The 20643-nt window shown below is 39.3% G+C and overlaps 1 protein-coding gene across 5 annotated transcripts in view; it reads right to left on the reverse strand.

Annotated features, from left to right (window-relative positions):
* The window catches only part of grin2bb (glutamate receptor, ionotropic, N-methyl D-aspartate 2B-b), a 112255-nt gene that overhangs the window by 14633 nt on the left and 76979 nt on the right, over nucleotides 1-20643 (reverse strand). For all 5 annotated transcript variants that reach the window (XM_083523002.1, XM_083523000.1, XM_083522998.1 and 2 more), the window contains 6 exons: nucleotides 17975-18089; nucleotides 17031-17239; nucleotides 16294-16465; nucleotides 13725-13878; nucleotides 9121-9246; nucleotides 4879-5108 (listed from right to left, as the gene is read on the reverse strand). In XM_083523002.1, coding sequence (XP_083379128.1) covers nucleotides 4879-5108; nucleotides 9121-9246; nucleotides 13725-13878; nucleotides 16294-16465; nucleotides 17031-17239; nucleotides 17975-18089 — 1006 coding nt within the window. The remainder of the gene's footprint in view (nucleotides 1-4878; nucleotides 5109-9120; nucleotides 9247-13724; nucleotides 13879-16293; nucleotides 16466-17030; nucleotides 17240-17974; nucleotides 18090-20643) is intronic.

Here is a 20643-nt window from a genome sequence, read left to right on the forward strand (position 1 = left end):
ATCTCTCTGTTAGTTTTACTAGATCTTAATGCTGCATTTGACACTATAGATCATGATCTTCTGCTAAATCGCTTACAAATTATATTGGCATTTAGGGACAGGCATTAAGCTGGTTTCAATCCTACCTGTCTAATTGTTACCATTTTGAAGACTTAAATAGAGAGCTATCCAGATTAATGCAAGTAAATTATGGGGTGCCACAAGGTTCAGTTCTAGGACCCCTGCTTTTCACAATATACCTGCTTCCCTTAGGAAATATTATTAAAAGGCTAATAATAGAAGGCATGGGATTAGCTTCCACTGTTATGCTGATGATACCCAGCTATATATCTCATCGAAACCAGACGATACAGCTTAATTGGCTCAGATAACTGAGTGTGTCAAAGAATTAAAAGATTGGATGACTCATAACTTTCTATTATTCAATTCTGATAAGACAGAGATTTTGCTCATCAGCCCAAAAACCAGTACACAGAAGCTTCAGCATTTTAACCTGCATTTAGAAGGATGTACTGTAACTACTAGTTCAACAGTAAAATACCTGGGTGTTATTTTAAACAGAAAATTGTCTTTTAAAAATCATATAAAAAATGTTACAAAAACAGCCGCCTTCCACCTTAGAAATATTGCTAACCTAAGAAACATATTGTCTATATCTGATGCAGAGAAGCTCGTTCAAGCATTCATGACCTCCAGACTGGACTATTGTAATGCATTACTAGGTGGTTGTCCTGTGACATTAATAAACAAGCTACAGGTAGTACAGAATGCAGCAGCCAGAGTTCTCACAAGGTCAAGAAAATATGACCAAATAACCCCAATCTTATCATCCCTACACTGGCTACCTGTTAAGTTTCGAATCGACTACAAACTACTGCTTCTTACTCACAAAACACTAAATGGTCTGGCTCCCATGTATCTCTCCAGTCTTCTAACATGCTACAATCCGTCACGCTCCTTGAGATCTCAAAACTCCGGACTTCTAGTAGCTCCTAGAAAGCAAAGACCACTAAAGGTGGTAGAGCATTTTCACATTTAGCTCCTAAACTTTGGAATAGTCTTCCTGACAGTGTTCGGGGCTCAGACACACTCTCCCAGTTAAAGTGCAGATTAAAAAGTATCTTTTTAGCAAAGCCTACACATAACACACATCACATCATAACCTTCAAATCAAATGCACATTATCAACTTGTGTTTGTTAATATCATGAACAGCAGCTATGCTAATTCTATTCCACTGCTTCTCTTTCTCTCCCTATCCCGAGGCATCCTGAGGTTGCGCCAGCCCCAGTCACGGCCCACCTTATGAAGATTGTGGACCTTTAAAGAATTAGATGGCGATGCAAACATCCTGAACCCTCTAGAGACGTACCAGCACCAATTGGATCCCACTTAATGTGGAGTTTGGACACTGGACCTCCTTAAGTGTTTAAAGGCTCTGGCATGGAGATGCTGGTGTTGGATCTATGATGATTGCAAATGTTAAACTATTTGATGAGTTGCTTAGTAGCTCCTAGTTTTATAACCACAAATGACTGTAAATGACTGTAGAAAGAACATTACTTATAATGTTTATGTTAGTTCTCACTCTCCAGTGTTCTGTATTGTTTAAAGACTATAATAACACTCTTGATGTCACCCAAATGAGGATAAGTTTCCCTTTTGAGTCTGGTTCCTCTCAAGGTTTCTTCCTCATAACATCTAAGGGTGTTTTTCCTTGCCACAGTCACCATGGCTGCTCATCAAGGATAAATGGATCATTCACCTTAACTCTTAAAATTCTGTAAAACTGCTTTGAGACAATGTCTGTTGTGAAAAGCGCTTTAGAAATAACCTTGACTTGACTTGACTACTGCATGCACAAAGCTGACCTTGATATACTATCAATACTATCAATGTTCTTTAAGTTCACACAAAAAATAAAATGATCTAGGGTGTTCCAAATCAAGTGCAATTAATGTCTTTTTATTTATTATAAGCTGCTGAATAATGATGCATGATATTAAATAAATCGAACTTGTATCAATTACTGCAAGATTTTTTTATCTAAGGGTATTTCTGCTGCTACATAAATACACTACACTTGTATTAGATATCAATTTAAGGGCTTGCTTTCTTCTCATTCATTATATTTAGACAAATAATTCTTATCTATGCTATTTTTCCCCCTTGCTTTTATGATATATTGTATTACAGCCAAAAGCAAAAAGCACAACATCTCCTTCTTCAGTCTGCATTTTTAACCTGTAATTTATTTAAGGGTAAAAATGCAAGTACTTGTGCTGTACTTTAGCTTGTACTTACTGAATAATTCTGGATGCTTCGGATGCTGCTAATCAAGAAAAATCTATCAACATCAAAATATTACAAACTATATATGGAGGTGATTTTCTAAATCTTAATGGGAGATCTAAAAACTACATCTAAATACAGCCCAGAGGCATTAAAATCATGTATACAGGCAAATTACTTTAGTATATTACATATGAAATATGTTGTGTGTATAAACATGTCATTGCCATTAACCATTATTAAATAGCCTTACATGTTAATATACCATTTGTACTTTTGATAGTCTATGAACATAAACAATTTTTTTTCATTTTCTGCTTTCAGCGCAGAGTTAATAAAGCCGCAGCCTCTATATAATCAACAACTTTCTTAGTGGAAACATCTGGTAGGGAAGAGCCATCTTCCCTGAGCCTTACAGCAAAACAAGCTCTACTTCCACTAAGAAAAAACATTAAACAGAATGAGGAGCCAATATAACTGACAACCAAAGGTAAAGTAAGGTAAAACAAGGTACACTGAGGCTAAGGTAAATTAAATATAAGTATTGTCTTAAAGGTTTATTTTATGTCTCCTGGATCACTGTAAGTAGAAAAGCACAAATTTAAAAAAGGGCAAAAAATATATACAGCATATCACAAAAGTACACCCCTTAAATTTCAGCAACCATTTGAGTAGATCTTCTTAAGGGACAATACTATTGAAACGAAAGGAAAGTAGTCAATGTGCACCTTGTATAGCAGTACAGATTTACTGTCCTCTAAAAATAACTCTTAACTCTAAATAACTGACAACAAAATTAAGTACACCCTAAGTGAACATGTCAAAACTGTGTTCAAAGTGTTAATATTTTGTGTAGGCACTATTGTTATCCAGCGCTGCTTTAATTCTCCTGGGCATGGACTTCATCAGAGCTCTACAAGTTGTTGCTGGGATCCTCTTCCACCCCTCCATAATGACATCACGGAGCTGCTGGATGTTAGACACATGGCGCTTCTCCACCTTCTGCTTGAGGATCCCCACATGTGCTCAAAAGGGTTCAGGTCTGGAGACATACCTAGACACTCCATCATCTTCACCTTCAGCAGGGCAGTTTTCATGTTGGTGGTGTGTTTGGGGTCATTTTCATGTTGGAAAACTGCTGTTTGACCCAGTTTCTAAAAGGAGGGCATCGTGTTCTGCTTTAGAATGTCACACTCCATGTTGAAATCCATGTTTCCCACAAAGAACCAAAGCTCCCCATCACTAGCAGCATTTATGCAACCCCAGACCATGATGCTTCCACCACCATCCCTGACTGTACGCAAGACACAATTTTCTTGGTTCTCCTCACCAGGGTGTCACCAAACATGCTGGACACCATCTGAGCCAAACAAGTTTATCTTAATCTCATCCTACCACTGGACATGGTTCCAGTACTTATGTTATGTTCTTGAACAGGTTGTCTTCAGCAAACTGTTTGCGGGCTTTCTTGTGAGCCAGCTTCAGAAGAGGCTTCTTTCTGGGACAACAGCCATACAAACTGACTTTTTGCAGTGTGCAGTGTATGGTTTGAGCACTAACAAGTGGACCTTCTGCTTCTACAACCTCTAAAGCAATGCTGCAGCACTCATGCGTCTGTTTTTTAAAGCAGCTTCTGCACCTGACTCACAACATAAGGACTCAAATTCTTTAAAAGCCCCTTGTGAGGCCTGTTATGAGGGGAACTAATGAATTAGTGGACTAATGAATGTGGCTTGGCATGGTTGGGAGTCATACAGCTGTTATCACCTAGGGTGTACTTACATTTGTTGCCAGCTATTTTGACAATAATGCCTGTATGTTAAATAATTTTCAGAGGACAGTAAATCTGTACTGCTAAACCAGCTGCACATTGACTACACAAAAATATATCTAAGTTTTATTTCTATAGTATTGTCCCTTGAAAAGATATACTAAAATGATTGCTGAAATGTGAAGTCAAATCAATTCAAGAAGCTTTATTGTCATTTCAACTATATATATATATATATATATATATATATATATATATATATATATATATATATATATATATATATATATAAATATATATATATATATATATATATATATATATGAGACAGTACACAGTGAAATGAGACAACGATTCTCCAGAACCATTGTGCTACATAAAACAACATATAGCTACATCTCACCACACAACATACTGTACAGTTACATACAGAACACAGAGCTAAGGACTAAATTAAGTTGTCCTCGCCACATAAAGTCCATCGTGTGCAACCTAGTGCAAACAGTGCAGACAAAAGACAGTGCAAACAGACAACACAAGACAGTATAAGGCAGATACACAAAACATAAAATAGCACCTGCTAGTAAACCTACTGTTAAATGTGTTATACAGTACAATGTGCGAAAAGAGAACTGTAAACAAGAATGTACTTGTAAATATAAACACAAAGTGCTACACAAATTTTGTTGCAAATACAGGTGATGTAATAATAGAAATATTCAACTGTGTAGGCCTGTGTTCAAATGTCTTTCCCACAGTAATGATAGAAAACCCTTATCCCCAGTAATCTGGGTTTAATAGGTAACTCCTGATTACCTTTTTATCGCTGAGGCCAGACACCTGGTCAACGTACTCCTCTTGGATCATGAAGGCAGCCAGGTTGGCAGTGTAACTAGCCAGGAAGATGACAGCAAAGAAGGCCCACACTGATACCATTATCTTACTGGTGGTGCCTTTGGGGTTTTGTACAGGCACAGAGTTGTTGAAGACTAGACCCCAGAGCAGCCATATGGCCTTTCCAATTGTGAATGAGGGACCACCTGGCTCTGAAAACAGAGAACATGAAAAGAATTTAATGATAGGAAAAGAAACATGACCAAACATATGTAGGAAAGCCCACAGAGAGAGAGAGAAAGATAGAGAGAGAGAGAGAGAGAGAGAGAGAGAGAGAGAGAGAGAGAGAGAGAGAGAGAGAGAAAGAGTGAGAGAGAGAGAGAGAGAGAGAGAGAGAGAGAGAGAGAGAGAGAGAGAGAGAGAGAGAGAGAGAGAGATGTAAAAGATGGTGAGCAGAAAAGCTAAGATTAAGGGTAACAATTAAAAAATTCGAAGAAAGAGAAGCTTTTTATATGTAGATGCCAGCATAAGCATATTCAGAAGGCGCTGCAACAGTAATTCGAGGTGAAAAAGGCATAATGCTCTCAGATGGCTAGACTGAGAGACACAGAGGGACTCTACAGTATGTTATAGTTATGGAAAATTAGAATAGCTTTTAGCTTCAGCACAGTACAACAGGCTTATGTAATGGGGACATGTCATTAAACATGGGCCTGGGGGCGAGAAGAGAAATTAGTAGTCTCTGTATTCTCTCAGCTCCCAGCGATTACCTGAACACAGCACAGTGCAGCATTGTCAGTGGTTTGCTTTCAGCCTATATCTATTCAAATAAGTCTGATTTGATTATAATAAGTTCTTCTGTCTGTTAAGATTTTATTCTTAATGCTTGTGAACCCAAAAAAATCCACTAAAACAAAAGATTAGGGAGGTAATGCAGTGGTACCATCTGGAGCTGGATCTGAACTCTAAATCCAAAGCGGGTAGATGATTTATGTATTGCGGGATGGCAACTAAATGTACAAGTGTGACATTATTGTTTTTTTCTTGCGTCCAGGCTAGGATATAAAATGGGCATGGTCTAAAGGAGAAGGTAATATATTGATTTATTCATTTTTATTTTATTACTAAAGTGAAATATAAACTGTAACTCTCCCTCTGGTAACAATGGAAAACACAATGTATAAAATACCAGCACTATTTTTGTGTGTACCTGTTCATGACACTCAATGAATTAATTTATGAATGAAGTTAACTTTTTTGTTTGCGTCCAATGATACCTTGACTTTTTATATCAGAATGTATTTTGTTACAATGCACACTTTTGTTACACATTTTTTGTTATAATTTAATTTTATCCAAGCTAACTTCTATGATTATTTGACTTACTGGGCTTATGAAATTGAGGGTATGGTAGGTGGGTATATTAAACATACAGAAAGTCTCTGCATTCACATTAACCTAAAGAATGCATCGTATAGAAAATACCAATGTTGCTGTATCATGTTATCGTCACTTGCAAGCCAAATTGTGTTTGCAGAAAAGACACAACTGTTTCTTTCATATGTTGTAAAAAGGATACAGCCATAGAAATGGACAATGCTCAATATGTAAAAAAACAAAAGGCAAAATTACTTAATGATCAATCCTTTATAAACAGAATGTTGATAGTAGTGGGCTTGTTACCTACTTAAATAAAAAAAAAGGCTTTTATACCTATTCTTTATATTTGTTATATTGTTAATCCTTTCGTTTAATGACATTGTTGTTCTGTATCTCACAATAGAAAGTACACCCCTCACATTTCACCATTTTAGGATATCTTCTCAAGGGACAATACTATAGAAACGAAACTTGAATATATTTTAAAGTAGTCAATGTGCAGCTTGTAAGCGACATGTTCTAATAACCTTGTTCATGTTTTTGTCTGCTTGACAGGACCATACAAATTTGTGTATCTTGTATTAAAGCAGATAAAATTGTGCTTTTAGTACAATTTTCTCATACTGGCCACTGGATGTTCAACATGGCACCTAATGGCAAAGACTCTCTGATGATTTGAGAATTAGAATTGTTGGCTTAGATTTAGCCTATAAGAAGATCATTAACACCCTGAAACTAAGTTACATTACAGTGGTCAGGGTCATACAGTAAAACCCCGTTATACGAATTTAGCCTGTTTCACGAGCAAATTTCGAAAGGCACGAGTAAACCCACGCTGCCGGTTCCCTGTTCCCTGACTGATGAGGGTCGTATCAGTCCTTTAGTTGATGACGTATCACTCTGTTGCTCTCGTTGTTCAGTGCAGCAAAAACGTAACTTTTTTTAGTTTTATAGTTTTATTTTACTAGAAATCTTGAAAAATGTCTCCCAAGAAAATCAGTGATGGTGCTGTGAAAACGAAAGTAAATAGAATTACCATGGAAACCGAGGAGGTTATGAGCTTGGTGTGTGTCTCACACTCGCAATCAACCACTATCACATGAGTTAGTGTTAAATTATGTTCACATTACGGTAATTTGCGGTGTCTTTGTTTGTTAAAATAGGCTACAAATACTTTTTAAGTGCAGAAATAAACAATCGAATGAGGTCTCAGAACGGATTAAATCACTTTTACATTCATTCCTATGGTGAAAATAGTTCGAACGTACAAGCAAATGGACCTATGAGCAATTTTCAAGAACGAATTATGCTCGTGCAACGGGGTTTTACTGTACAGAGGTTTTCCAGAACGGTTCCACTCAAGAACAGGCCAAGCAAGGGTCCAACAAAGAAGTCGAGTCCTCATGCTGTGAGTCAGGTGCAGAAACTGGCTTCCAAAATACAGACGAATGGGTGCTGCAGCATTGCTTTAGAGGTTGCAGAAGCAGAAGGTCCGCTTGTCAGTTGAAAAAATCTGAACTCAAAGTAAAATTTATTCAGAGTCGGGAAAAATTCAAAACGGAGAAGAGCTAATCTAGCTAACGCTAGCTAATCATCGACCCAAACAAGTGTACATGATGCGCACTGGACTAGGGCGAATAAATTTTTTTTAAAGTGAATTTTTTTAATATAAATATTTTGTCTTTTTTTATTACTTAATACAAAATATTGCATACAGTATTTAGATTATTTCGATTTGTTTTAGTATATTTTATTGTTTATTTGATAGTATTTATAGCGCTTACATCATTAGGAGATATGTGTAGTCAATAACGAACACAGTAACAACTTCATACAAATTCATGGTACGAACGGTCATTCGGAACATAACTCGTTTGTAAGGTGACAGCATTTACTGTGACATTCTGAAGCAGAACATGATGCCCTCCCTTCAGAAACTGGGCTGAACGGCAGTTTTCCAACATGAAAACAACCCCAAACACAACGCCAAGTTGACAACTGCCTTGCTGAAGGTGAAGATGATGGAGTGGCCAAGTATGTCTCCAGACCTAAACCTTATTGAGCCCCTGTAAGGCATCCTCAGCTCCGTGATGTCATTGCGGAGGGGTGAAAAGGATTCAGCAACAACCTGTGCAGCTCTGGTGAATTCCATGCCCAGGAGGATTAAGGCAGTGCTAGATAACAATGGTGCTCACACTGAAATTTGACATTTTAAACACAGTTTTGAGTTGTCACTTACAGTGTACTCACATTTGTTGGCAGTTATTTAGACAATAATGGCTGCATATTGAGTTATTTTCAGAGGACAGTAAATCTGTATCGCTATACAAGCTGTACAATGACTAAAATATATTAAAATGCCTATAGTATTGTCCCTTGAGAAGATATACTAAAAGGTTACTGAAATGTGAGGGGTGTACTCACTTTTGTGAGAAACTGTACATGTAGTAGGTATTTAATTAGAATTTATTTCAGTACAATGAATCATTTTTAACCATCATGATATACGTCTAGTAATGCTGCTAGCTACTGTGTGTTTGTTTAGCTTTTTTAATATTAGCCTTTCTTTGGCATTACTAAATCCTTCTATCGCAATATGATGCACAGCTGCACCCACACACCTTTTCCTTTTCCAAACTGACCTCGGTTTATGTGTTAAATTATAATCTATACTTAATTTTACCAGCAAAGATAAAATCCCACTGTGATGATCAGTATAATGTGAAGAAACATGCATTTCTGACATACATAGATTGCTTGTGAAATCCTGGTGATAATGTGTCAGGGTGTTTAATAGGTGTTCTCTCACCATATACACGCAAGCATGTGTCAGTGCATGCATACCTCGTCCATCTGCCAGACAGCGGTTATAGCCAACTGGACTGAAGTACTCAAAGACAAAGACGGCCACAGCAGATACGATCAGCAGCATCACAAACATCATCACCCACACATCAGCACTGAAAGGCTCTGTAAGAGAGAGCGAGAGAGAAAGAGAAAGAGAGTGAAAAAGAATGGAGACAGATATATGACAAGTTCTGACCCAGTATTACAGCTCCTCAGAAAGGCAGATTTCTTTGTCATGCAGGATCAGAAACATCAAGATGCGAAGATGCTTATTTGTCTAAGAAGATACTTGGAAGGATAAAAGTAAAACAAGGACAGAATTTTGAAAAATCTAAAACTATTAAAGGAATTAATAAAAATATATGAGTTCTTTAAATGCAAAAAGATAGTCAAATATCATTTAATAAAAGGTGTATGAAAAAAAACTGAATTAAACAAATAAAAAAAAAAAAGACCTATAAAGACGTATGTCAAAAAGGCACAGTAATATACGTCAAAGGATGCTATAAAATGTCCATGTGTAATCTGTCCAATGGAAGGTGCGGCATCACCGGCGGGGTGACATCACAACCAGGAAGCTATAAAAAGCACATGGAGGGAAGCTGGCGCCATCTTCTGTTTGTTCATGAAGTGCTCTGTGTGTATTTTATGTCTATTGTTTGTCATTTGTCATTCTTTTGTGTAGCTTGCCCGGGAGCGGAGCACGCTAAGTCTGTTCTCGAGCGGGTCGACTGCGAGCACTGCGCTCGCATGTCAATGCGATCGCTCCGCTTCTGATGGGGAGGGTGCCATTACTTCTCGTGGTTCTGGTCCCGCTCTCGCTAAGGCAGAGCGGAGCAGCAGCTCCTGGGATTTGCAAATGGACTTTGCAGAGGGTTTTGAGATGGGCTTGTCCCTTTCTCAAACCTCACCTGCCTGGTCCAGCTCTCATTTGCAAACTTCGGAAGTTTCTTCCCCCTGCGATGAGAGCATGCAGCTCTGCCTCTCTTCCTCTGAGGCGGTGGGGTTGGGTGGGATGTCAGTGGTTAGCGACACCAAGGTGTCTAGGTCCTAGGCAAAGCCTTTCTCGTCCCACCTTTTTAGCCCACGGCATTATATTCTAACATCATGTGGCTGAAAAATTATTGTTGTGGAGTAATGCCCCATGTTGAAGGGACACTAGACAGGTATCTCTCCCTGGGCATTGCGTCCTCACTAAAGACCCCGACATGACCCACCAAGCCCCTACATACTACGTCGGCACTGGTGGGTAAGGCATATGCTTGAGCAGGTCAGGACATTTTGGGGAATTGGCTGGAGGGCGTGTTGCACCGCATCATACGGTGCCTGCCTGGCCCAGCACCCCCAGGGACCTGGTACGTTAACTCTGCCTGGTACGTTAACTCTGCACATTTCGTTAACTTTTACGTTAACGAAATGTTTTTCAGGGCACACCTAGCTCCAGTGAACTCCCTCCCCAGCATCGTAGCATCCTTCGAGGACACTAGAGCTGCACCGGGGGGTTCCCCAGCTCTAGGTGTACCAGAGGTCAGCCTCGAGAGACCGATACCCCTAAGAGACTACATGGCAGCCTGGAAAGTTCTGCTCGGCGTGTATTAGTGGGTCCAGCGTACTGTAGAGTGAGGCTATACGATTAAGTTTGGGTCTTGTCTGCCCCGTTTCGATAGAGTGTGTCCCAATCTGGTGGGAGACGAGCAGGTTCTGGTCATGGAACAGGAAGTCAGCATTCTCCTGAGGAAGGAGGCAATCGAGGTGGTCCCTTTATCAGACAGAGAGTACGGGTTCTACAGCCGGTTCTTCATAGTTCCCAAAAAGTACAGTGGGTTGTGTCCTATTCTAGATCTACGTCACTAATAAGACTCAGGTTCAAAATGATGTACCTCAAGCAGATCGTGTCTCCTGGTGACAAAGTCAGAGGACTAGTTTGTCACGGTAGACCTAAAGGATGCATACTTTCATGTATCCATCCTCTCTTCTCACAGGAAGTCCCAGAGGTTCGCTTTCGTGGCCAAAGCTTACCAATATCAGGTTCTTCTTTTTGGTCTTGCTCTCTCACCCCGCACCTTCACAAATTGAAGAGGGCATCCGCATTCTAAACTATTTTGGCGATTGGTTGATATTAGAGCAGCTAGCGGTCCGGCATCAAGAATTCATTCTAACTCACATGAAGGAGCTGGGGTTTTGGCTGAATGCCAAGAAGAGTGTGCTTTTTCCCTTAAAGAGAACGACTTATCTCTGCGGCATTTTGGATTTGACCATATTACACGCACAGCTTTCCCCCACCCACAGTTAAGTGTCCGAGGGAAGTATGGAGGCTTTATCATCACATGGTTGAGTGGATTTAGGAGAAATTCGGCAAGGCCCAAATGGATTTGTACACGTCCTGAGAGATGTCGCACTGTCCCTTAATGGTTCTCCCTGACTCCCCATGCCATGCCATGGCGCATACTTGGACGAGGCTGCACCTGTACGCCTTTAGCCTTTCCCTTTTCTGCTTGTCTGCTACGTCCCTCAGAGGAGGGGCCTCCCTGTAAATCAGCAAACTCTCAGCAGGTGGATTATTGATGACATTGTGTCTTCCTATGAGTCCTCTGGTTGCCCCGCCCCTTTTGGGGTTAGAATGCACTCAACCCAGAGTGTGTCAGCCTCTAAGGCTTGGTCCTCTGGAGTGTCTTCCCAAGACATTTGTGACGCTGCGGGCTGGTCCACCCCACTAACCTTTGTCAGGCTTTACAACCTTGACTTCTGTGCCACTCCTGGCGCCTCTGTTCTTCGACCTAGTTGTGCCCATACACACTAGTCAGGGACTGGTTAGTCTAGCGGTATTGAACTCTCGTTCCCAAAGTGTTGCAACACAGCTTGAGTTCCTAAAAGGGAATGTCTCTAGGTTACGTATGTAACCCTGGTTCCCTGAGGAAATGAGACACAAGGGTCTTATCTATCAGAGCCACTCATATCCCAGGCGTGTGGAACAGGGGTGCGGATCAATTGTCCAGGGGAAACCCCATGTACAGGGAATGAAAGCTGCACACACAAGTGGTGGAGAAGATATGGCAGAGATACGGCTGGGCTGCTGTAGATCTCTGCGCCTCACGAGAAAACATTTAGGGTTCTTCAAAGGACATGCACCATTGGGTGTGGACGCTTTAGCCCACTCATGGCCGAACGTCCTTCTATGCATTCCCGCCACTGTGCTTGATTTCCCCCACTCGAGTCAGGGAACGGAGCTTGTCCACGCTGGGCATTCAGACACTGGGTCGCTGGGATAGTTCAACTGCTGTCAGATCAGCCGTAGCCGTGGTCCCAGGCTGAAGGGGAAATTTATCTTTCACACCCAGACAGGATAGCTCTCTGGGCCAGGCCAGTGAAAGGTGGAACTTGAGTGTGGCAGGTTTACCCCCATCAGTTGGACACACTATTCAGAGTGCCAGTGCCTTATCTACTTTATACATCACACTTTATAACAATAAATGGCAAGTCTTTAAAGAGTGGTGTGGCCATAGTCACATTGTCTCTTTCCAGTGTTCAGTGGAAGACATAGGACAATATCATTGTAGCGATATTTTCTTCTTGTTACTGTGCAAGGAGGGAAGTGACGGGGAAACACCTCACTCTGTTATCAAAGAACCCAGGCTTACGTTAATTAACCCATCATTATTGATTCTTCTTATGGTTTACTTGATCTTTCTTAAAACATATCTGCTTGCTTTTCCATTTAAATTTTTTGGTTTGTTTTTTTGTTTTAAAGACCAAAAAAAAAAAAAAAAGTGGCCTTTTAATAGTTATGTATATACTTTTGTATTCATTTTATGTAACTTGAGCAAAGCAGTAGTGTCAGTTAAAGGGATGATAATTGATGGTTGAGATATGAGAGATGGTTTGCCAATATGATTGTCAAAACCATACAGACAGCAAAGGGTTCTAAAAATGACGAATTCATTATTTTAGTTTTTAACTTTTACCTAACAAATAAAACCTCAAAAATCGAAATCAGTGACTGGATTATTATATTATCTCTTATCTTGTTGTTCCCATACTATATCCTCTGTAGTTATACTGTATGTACTATAATTGTAATTACTAATTTGTCTGAATGTCTCTGAAGATTTTCTATTATCCCAGTCAATCTCAATTCATTTGGCCTTTCCTACAACAGAGATTGAGGGTCTTGTAAATGAAGTGTGCTTGTTGAGGCTTTAGAATAAGTGGTCTTATCTGAAATACCACTTCATTGCCTTACCGAGTGTTTATCACTGGAAGAGAGAGTGAAAGAAGGTATGCTCTTTGTTAATACATGTAGGTTATATTTGAAGTCACACAGGTTCTATGAATATACAAATCCGAACTGTCTAATCATAGTGCATTAGTCAGATTCTCTTTAAATTTGTTATAACACATTTCCAGCTACAGAACCTCATTATAAAAATTTTATGGTATAAAGAATTGTCACTTGTATGTTTCACATTTGTGTGTGTGTGTGTGTGTGTGTGTGTGTGTGTGTGTGTGTGTGTGTGTGTGTGTGTGTGTGTGTTTGTGTGTGTGTGTGTGTGTGTGTGTGTGTGTGTGTGTGTGTGTGTGTGTGTGTGTGTTTTATTCCCCACCTAGAAAGGCAGAAGGAGACACGGTGCCATTGCTACGTGAGACCATAACACTAATGCCTGTCTCTATGAAAGGGACAGAGAAGTCAATGACTTCTGACCTCTCCTCGTTGATGGTCAGAGAGCCCACTGCCATGTGAGCGTTCTTAAACACCACCTACAGAATGGGAGAGAGCAAGAGAGAGAGCCATACATTGAAAAAAAAAAGCTGACACAGTTTACATGGAACAAACCCAGTGACAGAAAGTATTATAGGAAATGCAGTGCAGAGATGGAAGAAACAAATACACTTATATTACACAAAAAAAAGAAGAAGAAAAACAGACAAAAATTACCAAAGGTAAAGGGGAATTACTACTACTACAGTAGGTCACAGTGAAATTCTCACACCTCTTCTTTTTTTTTTAAACTCGCCCTTCTTTTCTAGCCACGTTTTCCTTTCTCTAGACCTCTCTTTAGCTCAGGTATATTTAGCTTTAAATATCAGAGGCCTTGGGCTACACAGGAAAATGGGATGCAACACACTGGATTAATAAGGTGAATGCATGCTACAAAGATTCTGCCCTGCCTCTCTTTGCCTTATCTTAACTAACACACTTTCCTTTTATCTCCCTGCTGCCATTCTCATTCCCATCAACTTAACTGATATTATCTTCTGCGTGAATTATGTGTTTATGTGCAAAAAAACAGATAAGAGAAGTCTTCAGCCGTTCTGTACATCCTGTTATTAAGCAGCGAGCTGTTTAGCTGAAAGCAGCAGCCTACCCAAACACAATGTGACTGATGTGATGATAATTAACATGATTCTAAATGAAAAGGAGTTGGACAAATGTGCCAGAATCATATAAACGACTGTGACTGCAATCTGCAACAGATATTGTTTCAAATCTGAATTAAAATACCAGCTGGACCTCAGCTTTGGCTGTCTCTCTCTATCTCTCCTTTTTCTACGTCCATCTCACTAGCATTACTGCCTCTGTGCCGTTGACTCACTCTCTCTTTTCCCCACACTCTTTTTTTCTCACAGTTTCATGACTGCTAAGTGACACATTACCAGCCTGAAAAACAATCACTTCATGTTCTATTAAAATGACATGCCAGTCAAAATAATGACCAATAAATGAATATTTAAGAGGTAAATAAAATGAATTAATACCATCTGCACTCAAGGAACTTACAATCATGCATTATATTGTATTGTCTTGTATTGGATTACTATTTACTCTTACTTTGCAGTAATTACCAAATTATTCAAATATTCTTATACATTTGTGTCTCCTTTAACAAAGTCAGTCCCATGCACCCTTTTTAATATCCAACATCCACATCAGTTCGTGCATCACAGCTATGCAAATTTTCCTTCGATGAAACACAGTGAGCATGCTGATCACCTCATTTCAAATGAAATTATTCTGATAGGCATTTCGACACAAATATTGGCTCACATGCATAAGCAAATCCAATATCACCCAATAGCATGTTCTACACAACACCGGCATTCCATAATGGAGTGCCTCACTGTACTAGTGCTGATGAGCTCAGTAGCCATCTGACAAAATGTGCTTATTCAGTGAGCAGACGACACATTTTTGGAATCAATGACTTTATCTGGTCTTTTAATAAACATGGGGGAAGAAAGAGATGCAGAGAAAAGTGGAGTGGAGAACTGTAGACACTGCATGGAATAAATCTAAATCGACATTTAAAACCAAATACTGTACACTCTCTCTTCCTTCCTTAACGTGTTATAGGAGCCATTCTCCAGTTTAAAGGAACAGTCTGCAAACTTAGCACAAGTTTCGTTGAAGCAAAATAAACAGACTTTTACCGCCATCTTTTTCACTGCTAATACACATTTCATACAGTATATTTCGATAAGATTGGAAATTCACTGATTGTACAGCATCTCTACTTAATATATCACTTAATATGTATATTTTCTTTTTAATTTCTTATATTTTATTTTACTTAAATTTTACTGTGAACAACTTCAACCCAACAGTTTCCCTGTGGTATCAATAAAGTATTCTGATTCTAAAATCTGGCTCTCCAAAGCCAAGATTAAGACTATTCTTCCTGGACATTAATTAATTTTCTTAGCTTACGCCTTATGACCCCTTAGATGGTCTACAAAAACCTTAAATAAGATGCAATAAAGAAAGAGCCTTATAGAACTATGTCAGGAGCAACAGAGGAAACATTATTTCTAAGATGTACAATGTCTAAACAGTGCCAGAGATGGAATGCCTTTCTGCATTGACAGGAAACATGATTGACTTCCCCATGGTCCTGGTTGGTTTGATCCTGGGGGTCCATGTACCTGTTTCCAAACCATGGAGGGTTACAGAAACAGGAATTTCATCTCACTGCAGATTTAACAGCAGCTAGAACATGACAAAAATCTTTTTCCGAAACATTATGAAATGTTTTCTTTGAAATCACTGACTGCAACTTTAATATATAATCAACGTGTTGAGACGCAAACGGCTATCCCTAGCCTATGCTGCAAGAGGTTTCTAGAACTATTTAACAAAGAGAAATGTCTTGCATTTGAAAAAAAAAAACACCTTACCTCGCCCACCATGCCATTCCATGTGCCATTGATCTTCTTGCCGTGTTTCCCGTTGGTCACTAGGTAGAGGTCATAGGTGAACTTCACAGATTTAGCGATCTTTTTGAGGATGTCTATGCAGAAGCCCTTGCAGCAGCGCTTGATATAGATCCCTGAATCTCCTGTTTGGTTTCTGAAAATTTAAGAAGCATGTCATCTAACAAAGCTTTTGTAACTTGATAATGATAAATTACAAAACAAAAGGTAAATAAATATCAACATTGCTAAGAAATTACTTTCCAACAAATTCAGAGGTCCAGATTTTGGAGTTATTATGTCATACTACATTTGTCTATAGGGCTCTTTCATGATGCTTTAATGGTAGTCTTTTCATAACTACAGATATGCTCATATTCCATTTAAACATCTATGTATCTACTATATGTTAGAAATGTTAGTTTTAGCTCTCAATAAGTGTTCTAGCATAGGAAACTGTTATTTCTGCAAATGGCCAGGGTATTTATTAAATTCCTATTCATTATTTTGACATTCAGCTTCTTATAGGGAGGGTGGGAAATAGTAGACATAGTGTTTATTTAAATATGCTTTAAAACAGTTTTACATGATTTCTTTTTCTGTAAAGATTTGCCCAGAAAGTCATAGCAGTAAAGCCTTTACAGATAAAGCCTTTCAGTAAAGACCACTGCAGAATGTCAAAACCTACATTCAGTAGTGAACTACATTGACATGCTGCTTACTGGGCTTTGAGCTGTTTCCGGCAGGGAACCGTGTTTCTCATGCAGGTGCCACTGAGGGGGTCCACATCCTCCACAATGACAAACGGGGCCTCCTCCAGTGTGACAATAGACAGGTGGTCGTCATCCCTTTCTTCTGCGTCTGAATATAGCTCAAAGCGTGGCCACACATGGTACTTCATGGTCAGTGAGCCATTCTCCCACTTACCCACCTGGGAAGCATGGAGTAGAGACAAGAAGAAGGAAAGTGAGAGAGAGATTAAGGACAAGTGGGGATGAGGGAGATAAGAGAATCAGATAGGTCAGAGCTGGATTAAAGTGAGAATGGCTGAATAAGGGGAAGTGGAAAGATAGAAAGGAGGCTGGGTAGGCTGCTTATGGTATTATGATGTCCGGTGATGTGATGTTTTTTTAAGAAGAAGCAATAACCCACAGTCCAGCTATGGTGCAATGTGATAAACTAACCAAATGAAATGTATCTAGAATTTGAAATTTGCAATTGCAGGATTCAGCATATGGAAAAGCAATTAGAAACATTCTGCATATTGAGCAAAGCAAAACATTTATTTGTTATAAAGTTAACTTGGGTTGACTTTGGAAATGGGTATCATCAGTTTTTAAGCTTAAGAATAGATGGTCAGTTCTATTTTTCGCTGATTCAAAATATGATTTTTAACAAGAATGCATTCACTTAAAAAGCATACTGTTGTGGCCATATAGGTCACTTCCTATATGCTATATAGCTTGGTTCTATGAATATTGCACTATCCTGGTACCAGTAAAATCAAAGTGACCAACAGCTAAATGAAAATGGGAACACTTATAAGAACCAGCGTAGCAGATTGAGGCAAAATATCACTGGCATTATAAGTGGGGTTAGAGGACCCTCTAGAGACTGCGATAAAGAGGGCAAGGGGAGAAGAAAAGCATGGGAAAGAAATACTCACCCTGTCCCACTGTCTCTCCTTATCCAGCAAAATAATAACCAGCTTTGGGTGCATCTGGTAGCCATCCTCGCTGAAGGAAAGATTGCGCCCCTCAAATGTCACATTCATGAGGTATCTGAGGACACAATAATACAATAATGAAATTCACAGAGATACATAACCACATTACTGGGCTTTGGCTCCTTAACCAGTTACAGTATCATGACCATCCTATAAATAAATATCTATCTATCTATCTATCTATCTATCTATCTATCTATCTATCTATCTATCTATCTATCTATCTATCTATCTATCTATCTATCTATCTATATACACACACACACACACACACACACACACACACACACACTACAGGTGTCACTCGGGTCTTTGAAATAGCAGATTCAGCACTGACAGGCTTGACAGATATGGAACTGCTGACCCTTATGCTCACATAATGTTCAGTTCCCCTGCAGTAGTAAAGCCAGAAGGAATGGCACAACATCACTCACGATCAGAGCAAACAGCAGAAATGTCACCCCAACAGGGAAATGGTTTAAAATGAATAACAACAATAAGCACTTTGACTACTGATAAAAGTTGGTTAAAAACGTTTTGCAGAGTACATGCATCATTTCTGCCCTGAAATAACCAAGATAATAATCCAGTATAAAGACTGGAAATTGAGACAGCAATATTAAAGGAACATAATCAGTTCCACTTGTCTCTGTGTGGTTATACACTTGACACGCACCCATTGACCCACTTTTGACAATGCCAGCGAATCAGTCTGTTCTCAGGTGTGTGTATGTGTGGGACGTACTGTTAGTAGTGCGCCCTGACATCGTCACTGTTTATTGTGGTGTATGCCGTAACAGCCAGATAATTTGCAATGCCTCTAAGATTCTCCTGCTTAATATACATGTCCATATGTTATATCTTTTTCTCTGTACTGTCAGATTTGTGTTGATCCCATTTGATAAATGACACTGGATAAGCTTATGCTTTAACATTTATTTCTCAACTCTCTGGTTATAAAGTTTAGTTGTGAAATTAGCATTTAAAATTTTTGTCCCTGATATTGCTTGCACTGCTATTAAAGTGAATCTCTATCGCTATTTGTTTTTCTATAAGGCATCTTTAAAACCTCGGATTGCAATTTTTTTTATAGTACAAAGATAATTCACACTTCAACTGGGAGAGAAAGCTATACATTAGATTACTGTTTCCTCGTTTGTAAATCATTTTGTCCATGCTAAAGCTGCCACACACTTTGAAGTAGATACTGATGTTACAGACAGACTGACAGGACTGCCACAGGTTATTGAGGCACATGTGCAATTTTTTAAGAGAATATCCATTATTCTGTTTATTTACTGTATTCCTGAATGAGGTGACTGAACCAGAGGACTGGGCTCCATTACTTCTATTGCGCGCACAACACACTCAAACACACACACACACACACACACACACACACACACACACACACACGGTCCATTAAATGCTTTCCTTTCACTGCTCCCGCTTTACCTAATAAGACCTAGCTCTCTGCACCTGAACCATGCAATCTGTGCCCGCGCATCAATTCTTGCCCAGTCTAGCCACCTGTGAACACAGATGATGGTAAAAACCTTGAGGTAAGGTTTTAGAATAGCAACATTTAAAAACGTTGCTAGATGAGACTGATTTCCCAGGTTGAGACACACACACACACACACACACACACACACACACACACACACACACACACACACACACACACACACACACACACACACACACACACACACACACACACACACACACATCAATTCGAAGTGGTTATGTTTTGTTTTGCATGTTAGCCTACACAATGTTTGTAAAACTTTCCTGTAAGAGGTCTTCTGTAAATAAACCACGATTAAATAAATACTGCGATTGGGAAGGATCTGCTACAGAAGAAAAAATTGTTTAAAAATGGAGATATCCAGGTCATATATTCAGCCTGGCAAACCTTTGCAAGCATTCATTCTAGATCATACTGAAGTTATGCAAATCAAAGATGCAATCTCCACCTTTGTGTCACATAAGTTAAATAGTTTCAATAAGCTAAGAAGGACAACTCCTGAGATTCTGAAAATTAAATAAGTCAATTATTTTAGTCAGTGGCCTCTCCTGCATATTCATTAGCCCCATTCTGTGTTTGGCCTTCAAGGCCAAAGCAGTTATCAGCATAGGTAATAAAACCTACCTGTGACTCTGACAGTACTGCACTTAATGCTACCCAGCTTTACCTTAGCCCTGCTCTGAATGCAGTGCTGTTCCCCATACATGTCTGCAAAATGAACCTTAAGCTACTGAACTCACTGTTCCAAAGCATGCTGCTCAAACCTCCAGTCTAGAGGAGAAAAAATGCAATGAAGGATGACAAAGCTGATAGATTCAAACTGGATGATAGGCAGAATGAAAAAATAGGAAAGATGTTCCACAGAGACAGTTTTAACTTCTTGGGCAATGCATTACTCATTCTAGCAGGCTTATTTGGATAGCAGTGTTTATAGTTCATATATTTCTGGTGAAGTATTTTTAATTTAGAAAAGAGATTATTAACAAACAAATACTATATGGTCCAGGTTAAATAAACCTGGTATAAGACCACAAAGAGCTCTACTGGCACTTAGAAAATTCTGTAGGGCTGCAACTTG

This window comes from Silurus aristotelis, assembly GCF_946808225.1.
Source record: "Silurus aristotelis genome assembly, chromosome: 20".
Lineage (NCBI taxonomy): Eukaryota > Metazoa > Chordata > Actinopteri > Siluriformes > Siluridae > Silurus > Silurus aristotelis.